Consider the following 22176-nt stretch of genomic DNA (forward strand, 5'->3'; position numbering starts at 1 on the left):
GCAGGAGGCTGACTTTCCTTGAAGTTTTCGCCTCAAATACCGCCATCACGCAAGTGTGCGTGGCATGTGTGTGTGCATTCATATGTGCGTATGGCGAGGAACACGCCTGCTCAGTCTCTGTCACCATCTTGCCACAAATTCCCTCACATGCCTTAAGTACGAATTCTCCCCCCGTGGTGCTGATAATTTGCTGTGCAAACACAGGGACCTGAGTTTGAGTCCTGGAGCCCACATTTAAAAAAGAAGAAGAAGAAGAAGAAGAAGAAGAAGAAGAAGAAGAAGAAGAAGAAGAAGAAGAAGAAGAAGAAGAAGAAGAAGAAGAAGAAGAAGAAGAAGAAGAAGAAAAGCTGGGTGGGCGGCACACTTGATACACTTTAATCCAGCACTCAGGAGGCTGAGCGCTTTGAGACCAGCCTGGTCTGTCGAGCAAGTCTCAGGACAGCTATGGCTCCACAGAGAAACCCTGTCTCAAAAACAAGACGAACAAACAAAACAAAGGAAGGAAAGAAGGAAAGGAAAGCCAAGCCAGGCGTGGTGAGGTGAACTTCTGTAATCCTGGTGCTAGAAAGGGGTGACAGGTGTATTTCTGCGGCTTATGGTCACGTGGTGTAGCTGTAGCTGAATTAGAAGCTCCAAGCTGGTGAGATAGCCTGTCTCCTAAACCAAATTGAGAGCCAATGAGATGGCCCAGTGACTAAAGGTTCTTGCTGCCCAGCCTGAAGACCCGAGTTTGATCCTCAGGACCTATATGGTGGAAGAAAAGGAAATGACTCCTGAAACTGATCTCCCCGTGAGTACCACGGCACATATGTGAACAATATTAACTCAGTTTTTCATCCATTCGAACCAAGATGGTAGCCAGAAGTTCTGGCTTTTATATGCCTATGCACACATATGCATGCCCACCAGTACATACATATGCCCCTGCATGTGTACTCATATGTGCATGTGTGTACTCACACACACATAAAGAACTAGAAAAGTGGGGCTGGAAAGATGGCTCAGTGGCTTAAGAGCACTGGCTGCTCTTCCAGAGGTCCTGAGTTCAATCCCCAGCACCCACATGGTGGCTCACAACCACCTGTAATGAGATCCAATGCCCTCTTCTGGTGCATCTGAAGACAGCGACAGTGTACTCATATACACAAAGTAAATAAATTAATTAATTAAAATAAAAAAAAAAGAACTAGAAAAGTTACACTTGTTCTTCCTGCACGCTACACACTGATCATCCCCATGCCAGGCTCAGGCTGAGGACTCCGGGTCCGTCAGCCCAGGCTGGTCTGCCTGGAGGGAGTATGAAGCTTACAGGTGAGTCCGATGAGAGATCGCTCTGGAGAGGAGCCACACGGAAGGGGAAGTCCTCAGTGAGGATGTGGTTTTTTAATCTCTCTGTGTCTCGTGGGAAGGAATGTATTTGAACCTGTACTTCCCCCGGGGCAGGCAGACCTGGTGGAGAGCTGCTTTAGAGGAATAGGGAGTAGAGGAAATTAATGCATCTGTTGGCTTAAGGTCTAGGTCTTCTAAAGTGAGATTCTGTGAGGAGCATCGATGAGAAAGTTCGTGCTCTGATCCAATCCCTGCTCACTGATAGGTCAGCCCTCTGACAGGGCTGGTCCTCGGCCTGTCCCTGGGAACTCATCACTAAGCACTAGTGAAAGGCCATGTTTTGTGTCTCATTTACTTACAAATTAGGTTCTTTTTTTTTTTTTTTTTTTTTTTTTTTTTTTTTTTTGGTTTTCGAGACAGGGTTTCTCTGTATAGCTCTGGCTGTCCTGGAGCTCACTCTGTAGATCAGGCTGGCCTCGAACGCAGAAATCCACCTGCCTCTGCCTCCCAAGTGCTGGGATTAAAGGTGTGTGCCACCACCATCCGGCCAAATTAGTTTCTTAAGAAGAGGCGTGGTAGAACAGCTTTCTTCTCGTGTGTGCACGGCAGAGTGCTGCTGAGCTAGAAGAGGAAGAGAACACCTTGCAGGCTCAGTTAGCCGCTGCAGTGTTGCTATCTCAAGGGCCGCAGGTGTCACCCTCTTGCTACAGTGCCAGCTTAGTCTGCAGGAGGGCCTGAATTCCACCCCAGCACTGCAGAAACCAGGTTTGGTGATACATGCCTGTGATCCCAGACACACACCTGTGACCCCAGTGCCTGAGAGGCACACTGTGATCCCAGACACACCTGTGGTCTCTGGTACACACCTGTGACCCCAGACATATATCTGTGACCCCAGACACACACCCGTGACCCCAGATACATACCTGTGATCCCAGCACCTGAGAGACACACCTGTGATCCTGACACCTGAGAGGTAAGAGGCAGAAGAAATTTATTATCGGCCTTGGCTACATAGCTTGTTTGAGGCTATCCTGGACCCCTTGTCTAAAAGAAAAAAGAAAAGAGAAGAGAGACCATCTCTACCCCACGTCACCCCCAATCCCTCCCAGGAGCCAGGTTCCAGGGCAGGGTTCAGATTCTCTGCAGAACCCTGTGTCTCTCACACATGGGCAGATTTTCAGAAGACTGGCCAAAAGGGAACCTAACCCTGTAAGCATCCTCTTTGACAAGCTTGGAAGTTTCTGGTCTAGACTCTGTGGCTTGAGCAATAATTACAGTAATTATGAACCCAGCCCTGACTCTGCAATTGGTCCTGTCACAGGTCGAGTTCTGGAAAGTTGTATTGATTATGCTTCCCATTGCTGGGACAAAAACCTAATAAAACCAAACCCAAGGAAGTGCTCAGGATCTCGAGGCTGTTGGCTGAGTCCTGTGGGCCAGAGATGAGTGCTGGTGGGACTCAGCTGGCTTTGTCTTTACTGTGGGACGCCAGCCCATGGGACGGCAGCTTCTTCCTCATCTAAGTAGAGAGTCTCCTAGGTGCTTCTAGGTCCTGACGAGTCAATAATATCAACCATGACAGAAGATGCTCTCTGGGACTATTGTCAGGGGCAGCATCTGTCACACAGAAACAATAGGGTGTAGAAGACAAGATGATGTGACTGTGAATGAGGTGTGTGTGTGGCGGGGCGGGGATGTGTGATGTTAACTGTCTGAGAGAGAAGGTTGGTGGTGATGTAACTGTGAGAGAGAAGGTTGGTGGTGATGTAACTGTGAGAGAGAAGGTTGGTGGTGATGTAACTGAGAGAGAAGGTTGGTGGTGATGTAACTGTGAGAGAGAAGGTTGGTGGTGATGTAACTGTGAGAGAGAAGGTTGGTGGTGATGTAACTGTGAGAGAGAAGGTTGGTGGTGATGTAACTATGAGAGAGAAGGTTGGTGGTGATGTAACTATGAGAGAGAAGGTTGGTGGTGATGTAACTGTGAGAGAGAAGGTTGGTGGTGATGTAACTGTGGGTGGCTTCAGCCTGTCCTAAGGAAATCGAGGGCAGGGGAGGCAGGGAAAAGTGGTTTTATGTCTCCAGACTGGTTGGCTTTCCCTGGAGGGATGCAAACAGAAAAAGCAGATCAGAGCACTGGCTGCTTTTCCAGGGGACCCAGGTTCGATTCTCAGCACCCGCATAGTGGCCTACAACCATTTGCACCTCCAGTCCCAGGAGATCTGACACATTCTTCCAGCCTCTGTGGATGACACATAGTGCACAGACATATATGCTAGCAAAACACATATACACATAACATGCAAAAAGAAAATGACCTAGAATTTCTAATCTTCCTGCCCCGCCTCCCAAATGCCCAGTTCCAGGCATGTGCCGGCACATCCGGTGTCTGCTGTGCTGGGCAAGCGCTTGACCAGCTGTGGAAATGGTGTCCCACCTCTGACGATTTGGGGCTTTAACGTGCCTTCCATTTCTCTTCACCCTAACATGAGCTCCTGCGCAATGACCTCAAGTGACTGGTGACATTTCTCTGTCTTCCAGGTGCCAATATGCCCTATGCGCCACAGCCTACCAGCTATGACTACGATGCCCCACTGAGCGAGGCAGGAGACCTCACTAAGAAATATTTTGCTATTCGAGATGTCATTCAGAAGGTGAGTCCTTTGAACTCTCAGTGAGCTGGCCTGCTGGGGAGCCTGCCGTAAACTCCTCATGGCTCTGTGGATGGCTTGCTTACTAACAGAGGAGAAGGAGGGAGGCACAGGTTCGGGGTACAGTCGTGCCTGGAGGAGACCCCATGAGTTTATCAGCAAGGCTCTAGGTTCTGCACCCCGACCTGTGAGGCTGGGGTTAGGGTTCCTAATCACGCTATAGGGAGAGCAAAGGACATGTGTGAATCATCCAGCGTGGTCTCTGACACTGTGTTTTTCAAGTAGAAGCCAGAAAATATGTCCCTGTGGTGGGTCAAATGTGTAGGGAGAAAAATTGATAACCACCAGTGTGCAGAGCAGCTGTAGCCTGTGCAGAGAGAGATGCTGGGCTCCATCTGGGGCAAGCGACTGCTGTTTCCTCTAGCTGGCTCTGGAACATCTCTGTTCTGCCAGCAGCCGGCCTAAAGCTCTCAGGTGGGGTTTCCTGTCTCTGCGGTGAATTGAAAAAAAAAAAAAAAAAAGCAAACCCACAATTTTTTTGCTCAGTCACCTGAGTTTTGAAGTTTTTTTTTTTAAAAAAACAGGTTTTTCTGCCTATAAGTGGTAAAAATTAAGTGTCATGTAATGTCAATTTATGCATGTGTTAAGATTTGTATTCAGAAATATTTTCTTTTGTTTTTTGGGTGGGGGTTGGGGGGGTTGGCTTATGTTTTGTGACAGGGTCTCTCTGTGTAGATGAGATTCGTACTTTGAACTCACAGAGATCTGCCTGCCTCTGCCTCCTGAGAGCTATGCACCACCACACCTGGTGTGTTCATGAAAAAAACCACGATATGAACCTGGTGTGGTGCATTCCTGCAACTCGGATGTGGAGCAAGAGGATCAGGGGTTAACTCATCCTCAGTTATATGGTTCAAGGCCTTAGCTACGTAGAGCTTATTTCCAAAGAAGAAAAAAGAAAGAAAAAGAGAAAGAAAGAGGGGGAGGGGGAGAGAGAGAGGGAGGGAAAGGAAGGAAAGAAGAGAAAAATATAGTCCCATTTAAATTTCCTTTCTCCTTTTTATTAATAAATTTTTTATTTAAGATTTGTGTGCAGTGCGTGTGTGCGTGTGTGTTTGTGTGTGTGTGTATGTGTGTACATGTGTGTTGGGTACCCAAGTATGCCAAAAAGATCATTGAATCCCCTGGAGCTGGAGTTAACAGGCAGTTGTGAGCTATCCAATGTGGTTGATACTGTGAATTGAAGGAGCAACAAGCTCCCTTAACCACTGGACTCCATCTCCAGCCTGATTCATTGTAACTCTTTTTTTTTTTTTTTTTTTTTTTTTTTTTTTTTTTTTTTTTTTTTTTTTTGTTTTGTTTTTTGAGACAGGGTTTCTCTGTGTAGCCCTGGCTGTCCTGGAACTCACTCTGTAGACTAGGCTGGCCTCGAACTCAGAAATCCACCTGTCTCTGCCTCCCAAGTGGTGAGATTGAAGGCGTGCACCACCACTGCCCGGCTCATTGTAACTCTTGATACACAGAGAGGTTTCTATTTTGCACTTGTGTATGTATGTGATTATAATTGTAACTCTTGATACAGAGAGACTGGTTTCTGTTTTGCACATGTGTATATGATTGTAAGTGTACATGTGTGTCTTCCTCAACCTCTCCCCACCCTATTTTTGAGGCAGTCTCTCACTGCTGCTGGAGTTCACTGGCCAGCAGGCCCCTCAGACTCTCCAAACTCTAAGATCACAGGCATGTGCCACCCTGCCTAGCTCTTTGTGGGGCTGGGGACAGAACTCGGCTCCTTTGCTCAAGTGGCTGGCACTTCAGCACCTGAGCCCCACGCAGAGACCAATTTCACCTTTTTTATTATTATTATTTCTTCGTGTTCCACATTCTCTTGTTTTTCTCCTCTGTATGACTTTCTCCACCTTACTGGAGGATGTTTTTGTTTTCTTTGTTTCCCTCTTCTTCTGGTTAGGAAGTTTGTCTTTCTCTGTTTTTGTTTTCTTACCTATTCAAGCATGTTACCTATGTCCTTAGAAGAACAAACAGGGCTGCCAAGGCTACTGTGTATGGGAAGTGAGCGGTGCACAGCAGACAACGCCCAGCGGCACCTCCCTGGTGCCCCTCCATCTTCCTCTGCACCTGCCCCCCTGCCCTGAGCTAATCACTGCCCCAACTCCTGTTACCACATAGTCATGGAACTTGTTTTGAACATGAATTCCTACAATACAAAGTGGATTCGTGCAGTTCACACCTTGGTGTCTGGCCTCTGGAAGTTCCATCCCTCAGTTGTAGTTTATAATAGCATAAAACCCAGTTGTAGAGAGCTTGCCCGGCACACAGGGAGCCCTGGATTTGATCCCCAGCACTGTGAAGGGTGTGGTGATGCACGTCTGCAATCCTAACATTCAGGAGGATTCAGACATCCTGGGCTACATAGTAAATTTTAGGCCATCCTGGACTACATGAAACCGTACCTGGAAAAAAAAATCATTTAAAAATGTACTAAGGGGCTGGCAAGATGGCTCAGCCGGTGAAGGCGCTTCCTTGACTACAGTCCTTCAGTCCCCACGAAACCTAAGCTGGGCGTGATAGCAAACACAAGTAATCCCACTTGGAAGGTGGAGACCAGGGATTCAGGGTTGTCCTCAGCAGCCTTAAGAATGTGCTACTTGGAGTCCTGTTTTAATTATTGAATTGGTACCAGAATGCCGTCAGATGTTTTTAACCCGTAAACAGATATGTGTCCAGCACTGCTTTGTACTAGCTGGTTTTAGCTGCTTGGTACATGCTGAAGGTAAAACCTGTACAGAGACCTCAGGCAGAGCTGAGAGAGCAGAGCATCCTGTTGATAGCTGGGGCTGGGACATTGTCAGGACTCAGACCGGGAGAGGAAGGTGCCCTGCTTCTAGAGTGTATTGGACGGAGGCCAGCGGGTGAAGTCTGGGGAGACTGACGAAGCCAAGTATAGAATTGTTGCATCCATCTCCTGGGCCAGGCTGAGTGAGACTCGCTTAAGTGAAAGCGGGAGGTTTGGGCAGAACAGTGGAAGGATTATACTGGCTACAGAAACTGACCAGGCAGAGAACCCAGTGAAGCAGGAAGACCAGTCGGGGACTGGTGGGGACTGGTGGTGGCTGTGGTGTGTGTATACACCATCACCAGTCAGACTCAGACCACAATATGAAAGTGGAAAGCCGCACGCCCTGGCTCACACTTAGAATCTCAGCACTTGGGAACTGAGGTAGGACGGTTTCTGTGAGTTTAGCTCAATCTGGGCTATGACGTAGTGAGTTCTAAGCCAACCAGAGCCAGCTACAGGGTGAAATCCTGTCTTAGGGATGGAGGGAACAGGTGAGAGGGGAGGGGAGGAGGAGGAAGAATACAGATGCTTTTTTTTTTTTTTTTTTTTTTTTTTTTGGTTTTTTTGAGACAGGGTTTCTCTGTATAGCCCTGGCTGGCCTCGAACTCAGAAATCCGCCTGCCTCTGCCTCCCAAGTGCTGGGATTAAAGGCGTGCGCCACCACCGCCTGGCCAGATACTTTTGACTTTCTGGGGCAAGTGTGAGGGAAAAGGTCAAGAATCAGATGCTTCCCTCAGCCGGTGGGCAGGCAGGAGGGTCAACGAGTCAAGTGTTTGTCGCCCAGGCTGAGGATCTGAGTTTGGGCTCCAGGATGTACATGGTACAGAGAAAAAAGTGACTCCTCTGACCTCCATGTAGCTTTCTGTGTGTGTGTACAATGATAATAATAATAAGAAGAATAGTAATAGTAATAATAATAATACCAACAACAGTATAATAACTAGAATTCAATGTCTCTTCATGTCTCTTTCTGTTTGGCCTAACAAACTCCAAGGCTAGAGTTGTCACCTCTGCGGTACAGGTCACATGTGTGGAGGGGGTGGGGCGGACTGTAGGTGGGTGGTATATGTGTGTGCATGCTACGGTGTTCATGTGAAGGTCAGAGACATCTCCATGACTGTCATCAGCAGAGGATGTCCTCTAGCCACACAGTGGCTAAGATGGCCTGTGGAGCATGAGGAAGAGAGGGCAGAGAGTCCGTGTATCTATCTACCCAGCAGGCCACGTAAGGGGGACCTGCAAGGGAAGCCATCGTCAAGGTGAATACAATAAAGCTGGCTGGATCGATAATCATCAGGTGAAGGCATTCTCCGACAGGCCTGACGACCAGAGCTCAGTCTCCTGTCCTCACATGACAGAAGGAGAGAATTGACTCCCAGAGTTGCCCTCTGATCTCCGCACATACACATCTACCCTACCCTTGTGTAATATGTGTTCATGCGTGTGTTGTTTTGTTTTTCAAGCCAGGGTTTCTCTGTGTAACCCTGGCTGCTCTGTAGACCAGGCTGGTGTTGAACTCAGAGATCCACCTTTCTCTTCCTCCGGCATGCTGAGATTAAAGGTGTGCACCACCACCACCTGGCTCGGGAATGGCTTCTTTTAAAAGATTCCGTGGAATGGTCTGCTTCCCCCAGTGCTAGGATCACTCTTAGGGCTGCGCATGCTCAGCAAGCACTCAACACTGAGCAGCGTCTCTGGTTCTTAGTGGTATTTCTCCTGGCACTTGCAGATACGCGGGTAACTCATTTGCTAACGTATTTGGAGTATTTGCTTGCATGCAGGGAAATGTCTAATGACAAGGGGCCCATGTAGACTCTCCTGACCCCTCCCTTCTCCAGAGACCTAGGGAGTGGAAAGCCTCTCCCAGTGAGACAGTGTCAGGGTACCCAAGTGGAGATGGGCACTGCCTCGCCCTGCCTTGGACTACGGAGAGAACCTTCTCCCAGCAGGCTGCATAAGCCTGTACTCACTGGTAAGGGTCACGTGTGAGTCTTCAAGGCTCGACAAGACTTGACATTTGCATTTCTCTAACATTTCTCTTTGGTGTGGGTAAAACTAAACTAGGCACGGTTAACACTTTGACCATAAAACTCAAGGGCAGAGTGTAGTATCCCCCCCCTCCCGTCCTGAAGAGACAGTCATGCCTCTACTTTTATGAGCTCTTGATTAAACTGGTGACCTATTTTAGCAGTTCTATCTTAACCCCTACCGCGTGTGTGTCTGTGTGTGTGTAAGTGTACATGTATGAGTGTAAGAGAGTGTGTGAGAGTGTGTATATGTATATATGTGTGTGAGAGTGTGTATGTGTGTGTCTTAGTTAGGGTTTTGCTGCTGTGAACAGACACCATGACCAAGGCAACTCTTAGAAGGACAACATTTGATCGGGGCTGGCTTACAGGGTCAGAAGTTCAGTCCATTATCATCAAGGTGGGAACATGGCGGCATCCAGGCAGGCATGGTGCAGGCAGAGCTGATAGTTCTACATCTTCATCTGAAGGCTGCTAGTGGAAGACTGACTTCCAGGCAGCTAGGATGAGGGTCTTAAAGCCCACGGCCACAGTGACACACCTACTCCAACAAGGCCACCCCTCCTAACAGTGGCACTCAGCTGGGCCCGTGCTTGCCTGACAAGTACTAAGTCTTGGGTCCAGTTCCAAGTTAGTCATTAACTGAGCATGGTAGTGCGCCCCTGTAATCTTAGCACTTGGGTGGGGGGCGAGGCAGGACTGTGAGGAGAACCCTTCAACCTTATCTCTCAGTCTCCCCCCTTTTATATTTAACGCTGGCCCTAAAATGGACCAAACCACCCAGAGAACTATGCTGAATGGAACTCAGCTCCTCGAACCCCTGGGCACACTCACCGCTGTCCTCCACAGGGTAGAACTCAGCTCCTCAAACCCCTGGGCACACTCACCGCTGTCCTCCACAGGGTAGAACTCAGCTCCTCAAACCCCTGGGCACACTCACCGCTGTCCTCCATGGGGTGGGACTCAGCCCCTCGTACCCCTGGGCACACTCACCGCTGTCCTCCATGGGGAAATGAGTGGACACCTCAGGGGGCTGACTGACTGGGGGGATGTATTTGCCCTTTTTTATTTTGCTGTTTGTTGTTGTTGTTGGTACTATGTGCTTGTTGATACAGTCTCTCTGTGTAGCCCTGTCTGGCCTAGAACTCACTATGTAGACCAGGCTAGCCTCAAACTCTCAGAATTGCCTACCTCTGCTTCCAGGTGTTGGGATTAAAGTCCTGGGCTACCATACCTGACCTCAGTGTGTGTGTGTGTGTGTGTATGTGTGTATGTACACCTGCATGTGTGCGTGTGTACATGTACGAGCCGACATACGCTCCTATGAGCTTATAGGATCATGCTTGTGTGCAAGAGAGAGAGACCAACTCCTGCTATCTTCCCCTATCTCTGTCTGGTTTATTTCTGAGACAGGGTCCCTCCCTGAACTCTGAGCTTGCTGTGACAGCTAGACTGGCCACTGCAAACCCTGGGGACCCACCCATTTCTGATCCCCCTAGTGCTGGGGTTTCATGTGAGGCCTGAGGATCTGAAATGAGGCCCCCATGCCTCTGTGGTGGGCACCCTACCCCCTCGGCCATCTTCCCAGCCCAGCCATCGGCCTTTGATTCATCTCTGGGCAAAGTCACTCGTGTTGTTTCCTGTGTAGTAATACAGGAATCCTTACTATGTGACTTAATATGAGGCTAGTACAGCCTGCCACGGCTTTTCTCACTCTTTGAGCAAGGACTGTTTCTAGCATCGCTACACAAGGTGCTTTCTAAGCAGAATCTTAGACGGATGAATGGAACAGGAGACTAAAGCAGGAAAAGCCATTTCCGTGGAGTCTTCTGGATTCCCTGAGGGGAAGGGACAGCTGTCGGCTGGGTATGCATCTTTGAATGCAATGACAGGCAACTTTGATGGTCAGTTTGGAAGCCATGTCTCAGGCATAGATTATGTTGGAGAATGGAGAAATAAAGGGTAGGAGGTAAAATATTTGTGGATATTTGCTTATTTTCTGAAACATTAATTACCCACATAGAATGTTATGATTTTGCTAAGCAGTAAACTAGTACCAATAAAAAGTTATTAAATAGTATCAGGCATGGTGGTACATAATTTTAATCCCAGCACTTGAGAGGAAGAGGCAGGCAGATCTCTAAGTTTGAGGCCAGCCTGGTCTACAGAGTAAATTCCGGGACAGTAGGACTATACAAAGAAACCCTGTCGGGGCTGGTGAGATGGCTCAGAGGGTAAGAGCACTGGCTGCTCTTCCGTAGGTCCTGAGTTCAAATCTCAGCAACCACATGGTGGCTCACAACCATCCGTAATGAGATCTGATGCCCTCTTCTGGGGTCTCTGAAGACAGCTACAGTGTATTTATGTATAATGATAAATAAATCTTAAAAAAAGAAAAGAAAAGAAAAGAAAGAAACCCTGTCTTGAAAAAAGAAAAGAAAAGAAAAACAAAAGAATTTTATAGATGAATGTCTAACGGGTTAACGTTCTTTCTCTCCTCTTTCCCACCTTACTTTATAGTTTAAAGAAGTCCCAGAAGGCCCTATCCCTCCGTCTACACCCAAGTTTGCATATGGAAAAGTTGCTCTGAGAAAGGTAAGCCAGGATACAGGGTTGGTAGTGTATCCGTGGGTAGACTGCTTGCCTGACATGAGCGGACCCCTGGGATCTGTCCTCTACACCATATAAACCAGGCATGCTGGCACACTCCTGTAACCCCCAAAGTCAGGAGGATGGGGAGTTTCAAGGTCTTCCTTAGCTACACAGAAAGTTAGAAGCTATCCTGGGCTACATAAAAAAAACCTGTCTCAAAAAGAAAAAAAAGTCAGATCCCCACTGAGAGTCTGATGGGGGAGACACAGTGAATGAGGGTGTCGTTGCTCGCTTCTCTGAAGTTGTTTTCTGAGAACCGGATGGGAGACTTGGCATTTCTAGGGGAATGGGGAGATGAAAAAGAAGATGTGCACACAAACTGGCATGATGGAGGGCGTGGTACTCGTGGGCCACTCTGTTCATCTTGGTTTGGTGCTTGGCTTTGAAAGGTAGTGCTTCGGGCAGCTGTGGAAGTGACATCCTACTTCATAATTCTGTCCAGTGAAGCTCTCTCCCATCACTTGTCCCTTTATTATTTTTTCTTTATTACATTTATATCTTGGGCCCAGATGGCAGCCAGTGTACAGGGTAGAAGGAGTCTTTCTACCCTGTGTGCGTCTAGGGACTCAAACTCAGGTCAGGAGAGATGGTGGCAAGCGTCCTTCTCCACTGAACCCTCTTGCTAGTCCCATCCACCCCTTTTTAAATGAGTCCCTCCAAGCCACAGGAATTCTGATATCTCTGCTCTTAAATTAGATCCAAAAATCATATCCTAGTGACTCTTTGAGTACTGGAGCATCAGAGGAAAGAGTCAGAAATTAATCATTAAGAAGTGCTTAGGTCATTTTATTCTGGGGAGGAAAGGAGAGAGTTACTTAATGGTTTACAAAACTGCTTTGTTTTGACTCTTTGAGTCTCCGGTTTTCCCCCAGCTCCATCCTTCACTCCTACGTGCATTCATTCACCAGAAAAAAAGAAGTAGAAAACATGAATAGTCACTTATTTCTTAAGAATCTCGAAGTTCTAAATTAGCAGCATAAGCTTTGATCTTTAAGGCAAACACCCAACACCGTAGCATAGTTTTCCATTTGTAGCCTTGAGCTTCTGATTGGCTGGCCGACCTGCCGTAATAGTTTCCATTGTAGTGTCAGATCCTGTGCCACATTCTACAAAGAACGTGGTCTCTGATAGGAATCTCTTCTTAGGTTAATCACGCTCGAATCACACTTGGAAAGGGGCACATGTTCATCTCTGTAGCTACTTAAGAAAAGTGGTCGCTTGGTTCTAAAACAGTCAAGAGTCCTTTCACGTGATATAAATAGCTGCAAATGCTTAAAACAGCAACGATACCAAAATTGAAGAAGTACAGCTTAGTGTTATGAAGGAAATCAGCAAATTGATTGCTCATGCCTGTAATCCTAACTGTAGGGACCAAAGCATCAGGATTACTGTCAAGTTCAAGGACAGCCTTTGTTCCGTAGCGAGTCTGAGGCTATTCAGGGCTTTCGAGAAAGATTCTATCTCTAGAAGAAAGGTGTGCGGGAAAGCAGAGGTGGTTGTAATCTCAGCACGTGGGAGTGGAGGCACGAGAATGAGATGTTCAGGGTCATCTTGGCTACATAGAGAGTTCTAGTCTGGACTGCAGGAGACACTGTCTAGTGAACTCGACACAGAACACAGAAAGCTCGGAGGGAGGGAGTCAACACACAACTCTTTTCAATTTATGTTAGACATAGTATATAATAAAGTTTAATTTAAAATTGTATGTGTTTGTGTGTGCACTTGCACACACTTGTGGAGTTCAGAGGGCAACGTTCAGGAGCCGTGACACAGGCTCAGAACACAAGCCACATAAGCTTGGAAGACAGTGGAGCAACTGGGACACAAGCTGGCGACGGGGCCCTGGCAGGTCTAATCTTAGAATGATTTGCCTCTACCTACTATCTTTGCTTCAGAGCTCTCCTTCACTTGAAAACATGTGATGCTTCGCAGGGGCGGCCTCCTGTCTTAGGGGCCATTCGTTTTGAGAGGCCTTTCTTAGAGAGCGCTGGGCTATATTTCTGAATGGGTGCACTTGAAACTCTCTTTAAGACTACGGTCGTTTACTTTTTTATCAAGAGTTAGGAGCAGGGCCTGGAGAGATGGCTCAGCAGTTAAGAACACTGACTGCTCTTTTTTTTTTTTTTTTTAAGTTTTGTTATGTTTTGTTTGAGACAGGGTTTTTCTGTACAGTTCTGTGCATCCTGGACCTCGATATGTAGACCAGGCTGGCCTCAAAGTCACAGACATATGCCTGCCTTCCAAGGGCTGAGATTAAAGTTGAGTGCCATTGTGCCTGGCTTTGACTGATCTTCGGAGGATTCAGGTTTGGTTCCTAGCAACCACATGGCAGCACACGACCATCTGAGACTCCAGTTCCAGGTCCTGGCGCCCTCTTCTCTCCTTGGGCACCGTACACACATGGTGCACAGACATACATGCAGGCCAAACACCCAAACACATAAAATAAAGAACAGGTTTAGAACATAGTTGGCCACGTCTTTAATCCCAGCATTTGGAGGATAAGGCAGGAGGATCTCTGTGAGTTTAAGGCCAGCTTGGTCTACATAGCAAGTCCCAGGCCAGCCAGGACTACATAGCAAGACCCTGTCTCCAAATAAAATAAAACAAAATAACATGTTCCTAGCCAGGCCCGAAGCTTGCTGCCCAGCAGTAGAGAACTTATTTATCTAGTTTGTGTGGAACCCCAGGCTCATAGCCGGGTATGGTGGCACTTGCCTTTAATCTCAACACTTGGAAGGCAGAAGCAGGAGGATCTCTGTAAATTTGAGATTCATGGGTGTATAGAGTGAGTTCCAGGATGGCTAGAGCTGTCACATAGAGAAGCCCTGTCTGGAAAAACCAAAAAAAAGAAAAAAAAAAGAAAAGAAAGAAAGAAAGAAAGAAAGAAAGAAAGAAAGAAAGAAAGAAAGAAAGAAACCAGCCAATCAACCCTGGGTTCAATCCCCAGCCCCGCAGAAAACAGTAAGAAATAAAAGCAGGTAGGTGCTAGGTTTTAGCTAATTTAGCGGAGGGCCTGCCTGGCATGCAGAAGGCCCTGGGTTTGAACCCCAACAGTACCTAGGGTGTGTGTGGTTGAACACTCAGGTGACCCTAGCACTAGGAAGATCAGAGGAACTAGGTTACCCTTGGCCACATAGCAAACTCGAGGCCTGCCTGGGACACATGAGGCCCTGCTCAGCCAGAAAGAGAGGGAGGGACAGAGGGAGGGAGAGAGAGAGAGAAGGAGGGAGGGAGGGAGAGAGAGAGGGAGGGAGTGGGGGAGATAGGGAGGGAGGGAGGGGGAGATAGAGAAGGAGGGAAGGAGGGAGGGAAGGAGGGGGGAGATAGAGAGGGAGGGAAGGAGGGAGGGAGAGAGAGAGAGTAAGATCAAAGGGGATTGTGAAGCAAATGGAATGGAACTTGGACAGTTGAGGCCTTAACTCAATGTCTTTTTTTTTTATCTCAATGCTTTTTTGGTTTTGTTTTTCTTATTGTTTTTTGAGACAGGGTTTCTCTGTGTAGCCCCGGCTATCCTGGAACTCACTCTGTAGACCAGGCTGGTCCTGAACTCAGAAATCCGTCTGCCTCAGCCTCCCAAGAGCTGGGATTAAAGTTGTGCGCCACCACCACCTGTCTTCCATGTCTTTGTTAAGTCAGGCTAATGTAACCTCCCCTCCAACCCCCACTGGTGACACTAACGCAACCTCCCCTCACACCCCCCACTGGTGACACTAATGTATCCTCCCCTCACACCCCCCACTGGTGACACTAATGCAACCTCCCCTCACACCCCCACTGGTGACACTTGGAGTCTGGTTCCTGTTTCTTTTCAGTTCAAGACGGTGGCTGAAGCTCTGGGTGTCCTGTGTCCCAATGGGCCTGTGAGAAGCCTCTACCCGGTGACATTCACTGAGGTAAAACAGGTAGGTCTGTCTCCACACGGAATACTCTGCCTTTCTGTTCCTGGCAACACAGGTGTGTCCTTATTGCCTCTTGGGCATCGTTATTTTAATGGTCTCTGGGATTAGGGCTCGTTGGTGAGGTGCTTGTCTGTCGTGAGCAGAGCCCCAAGTTCAATGCCCAGCAGCTCATAAAGCAGGCGTGGTGGGTGACCAGCCTGTAGCGTTAGCAGGTGGAAGGTGGAGATAGACGGCTCGAAAACTCAAGGTCATTCTCAGATCCAGGGGATTCAAGGCCAACCTGGGCTGCTTGAGATCCTGTCTCAAAAAAAAAAAAAAAAAAAGGTCAGTTTAAGTTTTCATTCTTAGAGGTTCTGTTTCCTGCTTTGGGAAGAACTTTGATGTGCTCTGTGCTTGTGTGTGCTCCATTTCCTGGCACTTCACTTCCTTGTCTCGGTAGAAGCTTCTCGCTCAAAGTTTATTTCACAGGATTTTGCCCTACACACTTTTCATCCAGTTAGTCAGCTAGCAGGGCTTCTCCTGCTTTGGGCATGTATATTATGGACTGCTTTCCCCCAGAAAACAGGGCTGAGATCCAACCAAATGATCAAGTGTGACAAAGGAACCAAGTGACCCCATGGCATCCCGGCAACACCGTCCCATGCCACACAGGGACCCAGGAGGACACGTCTCCTCTGCTGTGTCCATATAAAAGACATTTTGCTGACTCCACTGAGGGAGGACTGGTCTAGGAACAATCTGAACTCTTCAAAAACTATTGCTGTCAGTCCAGCTGTGGAGGCCACAGGTATCATTCAGGCATGTGGTAGGCCAAGGCAAGAAGCCAGAGAGCTGGAGGCCAGCCTACATAGTAGGCTCCAGCCTGCCTTGTGAAACAATGCAACGTTATTTCAGAAAAACAAACACGAGAAAATCCTACACAAAAATTCCAGTGAAATCATGAACTGGAGATGAGATTTGAAAAGAATTTAAGTGGCTGGAGAGGTGGCTCAATAGTTAAGAGCACTGACTGTTTTTCTGGAGAACCTGGGTTCAGTTCCCTGCACCCACACGGCAGCTCTCAGGTGCCTGTGACTCTTAGTACCAGGCTATCCAAAGCCTCTGGCCTTTGTGGGCACCTGCATTCATGTGCACACACTCAAACATGTACATACACACACACACATGCCTCACACACATGCCTGGCACGGCATGAAGCCCTGCGCTTAATCCCCAAAATTGTATACAACCAGAAATGGTCATATGAAGCCTTGTCACTTGGGAGATGGAGGCAGGAGAATTAAAAAATTCAAGATTCTCCCTCGTTATGTAGTAGAGTTGAGGGCAGCCTGGGCTCCTTGAGTCCTTGTCTTAAAAATCAATAACTCTTACTGCTGATTTGGTGGCAGAGCCCACCCCCCAACTCTCTCTTTCCTCTGTGCTTTAAAGAGTTTCAGGTTGAGTCTTGGTTTACACTTTAGAGCAAATTTAGCTCAAGAGCCTAGAGAATGTTTTACTGAGCAGAACTCAGTGTCTGTCTTGTGTTTGGGGCTTTTCCTGGCTTAATTTTTTTTTTAAATGTGTATGAATGCTTTGCCTGCTTGTCTGTCTGTATATGTACTGTATGTGTACTGCCTGCATGCCTGGCTCCTACAGGAGCCTAAAGAAAGCCTCAGATGTAACTGGAGTTAGAGATTGTTCTGAGCCCAGGTCCTCTGCAAGAGCAGCAAGTGCTCTGAAGGGCGGGGAGCCATCTCTCCAGATCCCTTTTTAAAAACTATTGTTTATCTTTATTTATTTATTTTGTTGATGTGTGTGTGTGTGTGTGCACCACGGCACACTTACAAAGGCTAGAGCACAACCTGTGGGAATGGACTCTCTCTTTTCATCCTGCGGGGCCCGGGGATTGAACTCAGGTCGTCAGGCTTTGCCCACTGAGCCATCTCACCAGCTCTTGATTTGGTTTGATCGCGGTGACCCCTGACCTGTAGGTATGATTTCCCTGGGTCACTCTGGGCACTGACCTAACTCTTGTTTTCCCGGTGTGGCAGAGAGCTCCTTCGTGTTTGATTCGTTCCTCCAAGACCTAAAAAGTCAGCCTGAGTTTGGCTGTGGGCGGAGGACGCGTTTCATTCCCTACAGCTTTCAGAACGTTGCTCTCATCCACATCAAGGCAGCGAGCTCTCAGCGGCCGAAAACTGAAGGTGATGCCTGTTTCTCATGTTCTTCTCTCACCAGTATTTTGGGTATGTGCTGTACCGAACGACACTTCCTCAAGATTGCAGTAACCCGAAACCCATTTTCTCTTCACCCTTAAATGGTGTCCGTGATCGGGCTTACGTCTCTGTGGACGGGGTAAGCATTCTCTTTGAACTCCACATCTGAGCCTTGACGGCGGGGTGGAGGGTCTTCTACACTTAATAAGGTGACAGCCTGTGTCCCTGAGCAGAATGCCTCGCTCACTGCTGCAGCCCACACGCTGCAGACTCTGCAGGACTGTTCTCTGACACACACACCCTAGAAAACCCTGGGTTTCCCCAAGTCCAAGGCCAATGCTGCCCCAACTGAGCTTAGCATGCCACTCAGGCCTTCTCTGCTCTTTAGGGACAGCATCCAGTCAGCTTGGTACCTGTCTCTACACAAAATGTGCGGAACTTAGCGTCTTCCCCTAAATGAGATGTTAGCATCGAGAGGGTCACGCATGACAGTCGTCACTAAAGTATACCAAGGGCTTCCTTTCACAGTAAAATGCAGATATAATATTTTTAAGTACTCTTTCCAACATCTGGTGTGATGGCACATGCCTGCAATCCCAGCTGTCAGAAGGTCAAGGCAGGAGAATTGCAAGATTGAGGCCAGCCTACCTGCATGATGAAATCTAGGCTTTAATCAAACAAAAAAAAAAAAAAAAGGAAGATGGGAGAGCCAGAGCCCATGAGATGGCTCAGCAGGTAGTGCTTGCTGTGGTTGAGTTTGATCCCCGAGACTGGCGTGCCACAAAGCAGAGCTGACTCCTGCAAGCTGATCTCTCACACCCGCTCACGTGCCTCGGCCCTTGAGTGTGCACCCACAGAAAATTGAATAATTCAAAAGGTACCTGTGGCCATTTGCTCCTCGTTAGGACAGTTGTGGGAAAAGTTTGTGAGAAGATTTTCCTGACCGAGCACATCTTTTCAGAAAAGTTTTAGCCTTCGAGGTTTTTTTGGTTTTGTTTGGGTTTTTGAAACAGGATTTCATGCAGCCCAGGTTGGCCTCAGACATGTTCGGTTTTCAGTGCCAGCCTTGAACTCCTGGTCTTCTCGACTTTGCCTCCCAAGTGCTGGGATTCTAGGTACTCGAAGCCACACTCAGAGGAGTTTAAATCAAAATATTTTCATTCTAGGCTGGTAAGATAGCTTGCCCTGCAAGCATAAGGACATGAAGTCACATCACCAACACCTGTGTAGAGAACAAAGAAACAAGGGGCTGGAGAGATGGCTCAGTGGTGAGGGGCATTGGCTGTTCTTCGAGAGGACCTGATTTCATTGTCCACCACCTTCGTGGCAGCTCTCAGCTGTTTGTAACTCTAGTCCTAAAAGATCCTGTACACCCCTGGCCTCTGAGTACCAGGCACAGACATAGTACACCGTCACACATGCAAGGTGAAACACTCACACATAAAATAAATAATAAGAAAAATATCCACGCGTGACAGCACGCAACTATAATCTCAGTGCTTACGAGGCAGGAATAGGGGGATCCTTTGGGAGCCTGGCCAGGCCAGCCGAGCCTCCTCTGAAAGTTCCAAGTGGGCCAGGGATCTTATCTCAAAAAGAAAGATGGACCATTTTTTTTCTTTTTTTCTTTTTTTTTTTTCTCTCTGGCACCACTCGCTCTGGCCCAAAGATTTATTTATTTATTATATATATAAGTACACTGTAGCTGTCTTCAGACACCCCAGAAGAGAGCATCAGATCTCATTATGGATGGTTGTAAGCCACCATGTGGTTGCTGGGATTTGAACTCAGGACCTTTGGAAGAGCAGTCAGTGCTCTTAACTTCTGAGCCATCTCTCCAGCCCAAGATGGACCATTTCTGAGGAATGACACCTCTACACATGTATACATGTGTACTTTCACGTGAACACACCACACAATAAGGGGGGGAGGGCTCTCTCTTGTAACCAGCAGATTTAATTTCAGTGGGGACAAGTCCCTGAGAGGTGACACTGTGCTTACCACTTCCCAGTCTTCCTTAGCTGTGTTCTGGTGACTTATGGTGAGTGTAGCCAGTCTGAAAAATAACCTTTTAAAAAGTTAGGAATGGGGTTGGGGATTGAGCTCCATAACAGCGCTGGGTTCTGGCCTCAACTTGGGGTGGGTATGGGAGTGTGAATGAATGAATGAATGAATGAATGGATGGATGGATGAATGGATGGTTGGGAATGTCTTGTTGAGAAAATACCTGTTGTTTTCCCTCACTGTTACATAAGTCTGTGGCTGATGTACCCTAGCAATTGAGGTGAGCTGACTCCACCTATCTCCGATTTTATCTGTTACCTGATTTTATCTGATCTCTTCACATGTCTAAGGGCTGTTTCTTTGCACCTAGCTGTGCAAAGGTGAGGAGCTGTGTGGAAGTGCAGTAATCCTTCTCACAGGGACACGAATGTCTCACTCCTTTAAAAATAGAAGTGTGGGGGCCACACATGTAAGCTGGGCATGTGGGAAGTGAGGCAGGAGAATTAGAAGTTCCAGGGAGTTCCTCATTAGAAGGAAAGAACTGACTTCCTCAAGTTGTCCTCTCCATATACACCATGGCACACACACACACATATACACTAATAATGTAATATATATATATATGTATATATACACACACACACATACACTCATATATATACATATATATCAAGCAGTAAAATGCCTGAGCCAAGCATATTGGTCCACACTTCTTGTAACCCAGCATTTATGAGGTGGAATCAGGAAGGTTTCAAACTCAAGGCCATCCTGGGCTGTATCACGGGACCTTGTTCCACATAGAAGGGAGTCTCACTCCTTATAGCACATTCCCAGCAGAGGAGTGGACCCTGAGCTGTGCACAGCCACCCTCATTTGGAAAGACGGGGATTGTGGGAACTTGGCCTGAGCACATCCAGACTATCCCTGTCAACCCGATGACACTTGGGGACAGGGAGAGGGACCTGCGCACACTGCTCTTTTTCTCTGATCTCACCCTCCATTCAGCCTTGACTTTAACTCACAGGTCCCCCAAGGAGTCCTTGATCGGAACCTTATGACAACTCTGAAAATACGGGGGAAGGCCGGGGCCACGCTAGACATTCTGGTGGAGAACATGGGGCGTGTGAATTATGGCAGATTCATCAATGACTTTAAGGTAGGACACTCGTACGACGGATGGACCTGTGCCTGGGTGGTTGGAAGGAGTTCTGTTCATACATGAAACACTCATACATTTGTCCCTGTTTCCCGCTTCCATTTATTTATACAGAAAAAAATCTGAATGTAGTTTAATACACACACACACACATACTTTTTTTTTTTTTTTTGACACAAGGTCTCCCTGTATAGTCCTGGCTGTCCTGGAACTCCCTATGTACACCAGGCAGACTGGCCTCAAACTCAGAGATCTGCCTGCCTCTGTCTTCCAAGTGCTAGGATTAAAGGCATGTACCACTATATTAAATCTACAACTCAACTGTTTAATTCTGTTTATTCTCTTTTTGTTGTTGTTGTTGTTGTTTAAGGCAAAGTCTCAAGTAGTCTAGGCTAGCCTTGAACTCACCATGACTTTGAATTTCTTTTTTTTGTTGTTGTTGTTGTTTTTTTTTCCAGACAGGGTTTCTCTGTATAGCCCTGGCTGTCCTGGAACTCATTCTGTAGACCAGGCTGGCCTCGAACTCAGAAATCCGCCTGCCTCTGCCTCCCAAGTGCTGGGATTAAAGGCGTGCACCACCACTGCTCTGCAACTTTGAATTTTCGATCCTTGTGCCGCCACCTCCCAGGTGCTGGGATCACAACTGTCTGCCACCAGCCTGTTTATGCAATGCCAGAGATTGAATCCAGGGACTGGGCAAGCGCCCTGCCAGCTAAGCCACATTCCCCAGCCCTTAAGTATTGATAAATACTTATATATGCTATATACATTATATACATCAATAAATATATTGATGTCGGTCAGTAGTTAAGAGCGGGGGATATATGTATGTATGGTTGTATGTATTCGTTCTGACCAATCACCACAGACCACCTACGGCATACCACAGCCGTTCCCTGTCGAGGCCTGCACAGTCGCTGAGCCTAAGGAGGGAAGCCCCCTGCTTTGTTTTGCGGCCTAGAGGACGGCTCTCTGTGAGGGGCTCTTTTCCTCCCCAGCCCATGAGAACCTCGAGCCTTGCAAACCGAATGCTTCCCTTGTGCTTGAGCTCAGTCATCCTGTGGGGAGAAACGGAAGCTGCTCCACCATGCCCTTCCTCTGCTTTGAAAACCCACCCAGCTCGTCAGCAGCTCTCCCTCCTCAGTGCCTGAGGCATGTGGTGGGCTCTGCTGCGCAGGCTTAGACCGATGGCCTGCAACAAAGCTGTGTTATAGAAAGCGCCTTCGCTGCCATGCTGCCGTGGCCGGCCCGTTACTTACTCTCTGTCCAGTCCCAGTGTGGTGTTCTAACCAGTATTTCTAGATCATTAAGAAACTGTACATTGGTGGCAGGGCATGGTGGCGCACGCCTTTAATCCCAGCACTTGGGAGGCAGAGGCCAGCCTGGTCTACAGAGTGAGTTCC

General features: G+C 47.7%; 1 protein-coding gene across 2 annotated transcripts in view; it reads left to right on the top strand.

Annotated features, from left to right (window-relative positions):
• The window catches only part of Glb1 (galactosidase beta 1), a 78430-nt gene that overhangs the window by 41245 nt on the left and 15009 nt on the right, over positions 1-22176 (top strand). For both annotated transcript variants that reach the window (XM_031343561.1, XM_031343562.1), the window contains exons 10-14: positions 3871-3983; positions 11385-11459; positions 15332-15421; positions 17636-17752; positions 20642-20773. In XM_031343561.1, the coding sequence (XP_031199421.1) occupies positions 3871-3983; positions 11385-11459; positions 15332-15421; positions 17636-17752; positions 20642-20773 (527 nt within the window). The remainder of the gene's footprint in view (positions 1-3870; positions 3984-11384; positions 11460-15331; positions 15422-17635; positions 17753-20641; positions 20774-22176) is intronic.

This window comes from Mastomys coucha, unplaced genomic scaffold (assembly GCF_008632895.1).
Source record: "Mastomys coucha isolate ucsf_1 unplaced genomic scaffold, UCSF_Mcou_1 pScaffold23, whole genome shotgun sequence".
Lineage (NCBI taxonomy): Eukaryota > Metazoa > Chordata > Mammalia > Rodentia > Muridae > Mastomys > Mastomys coucha.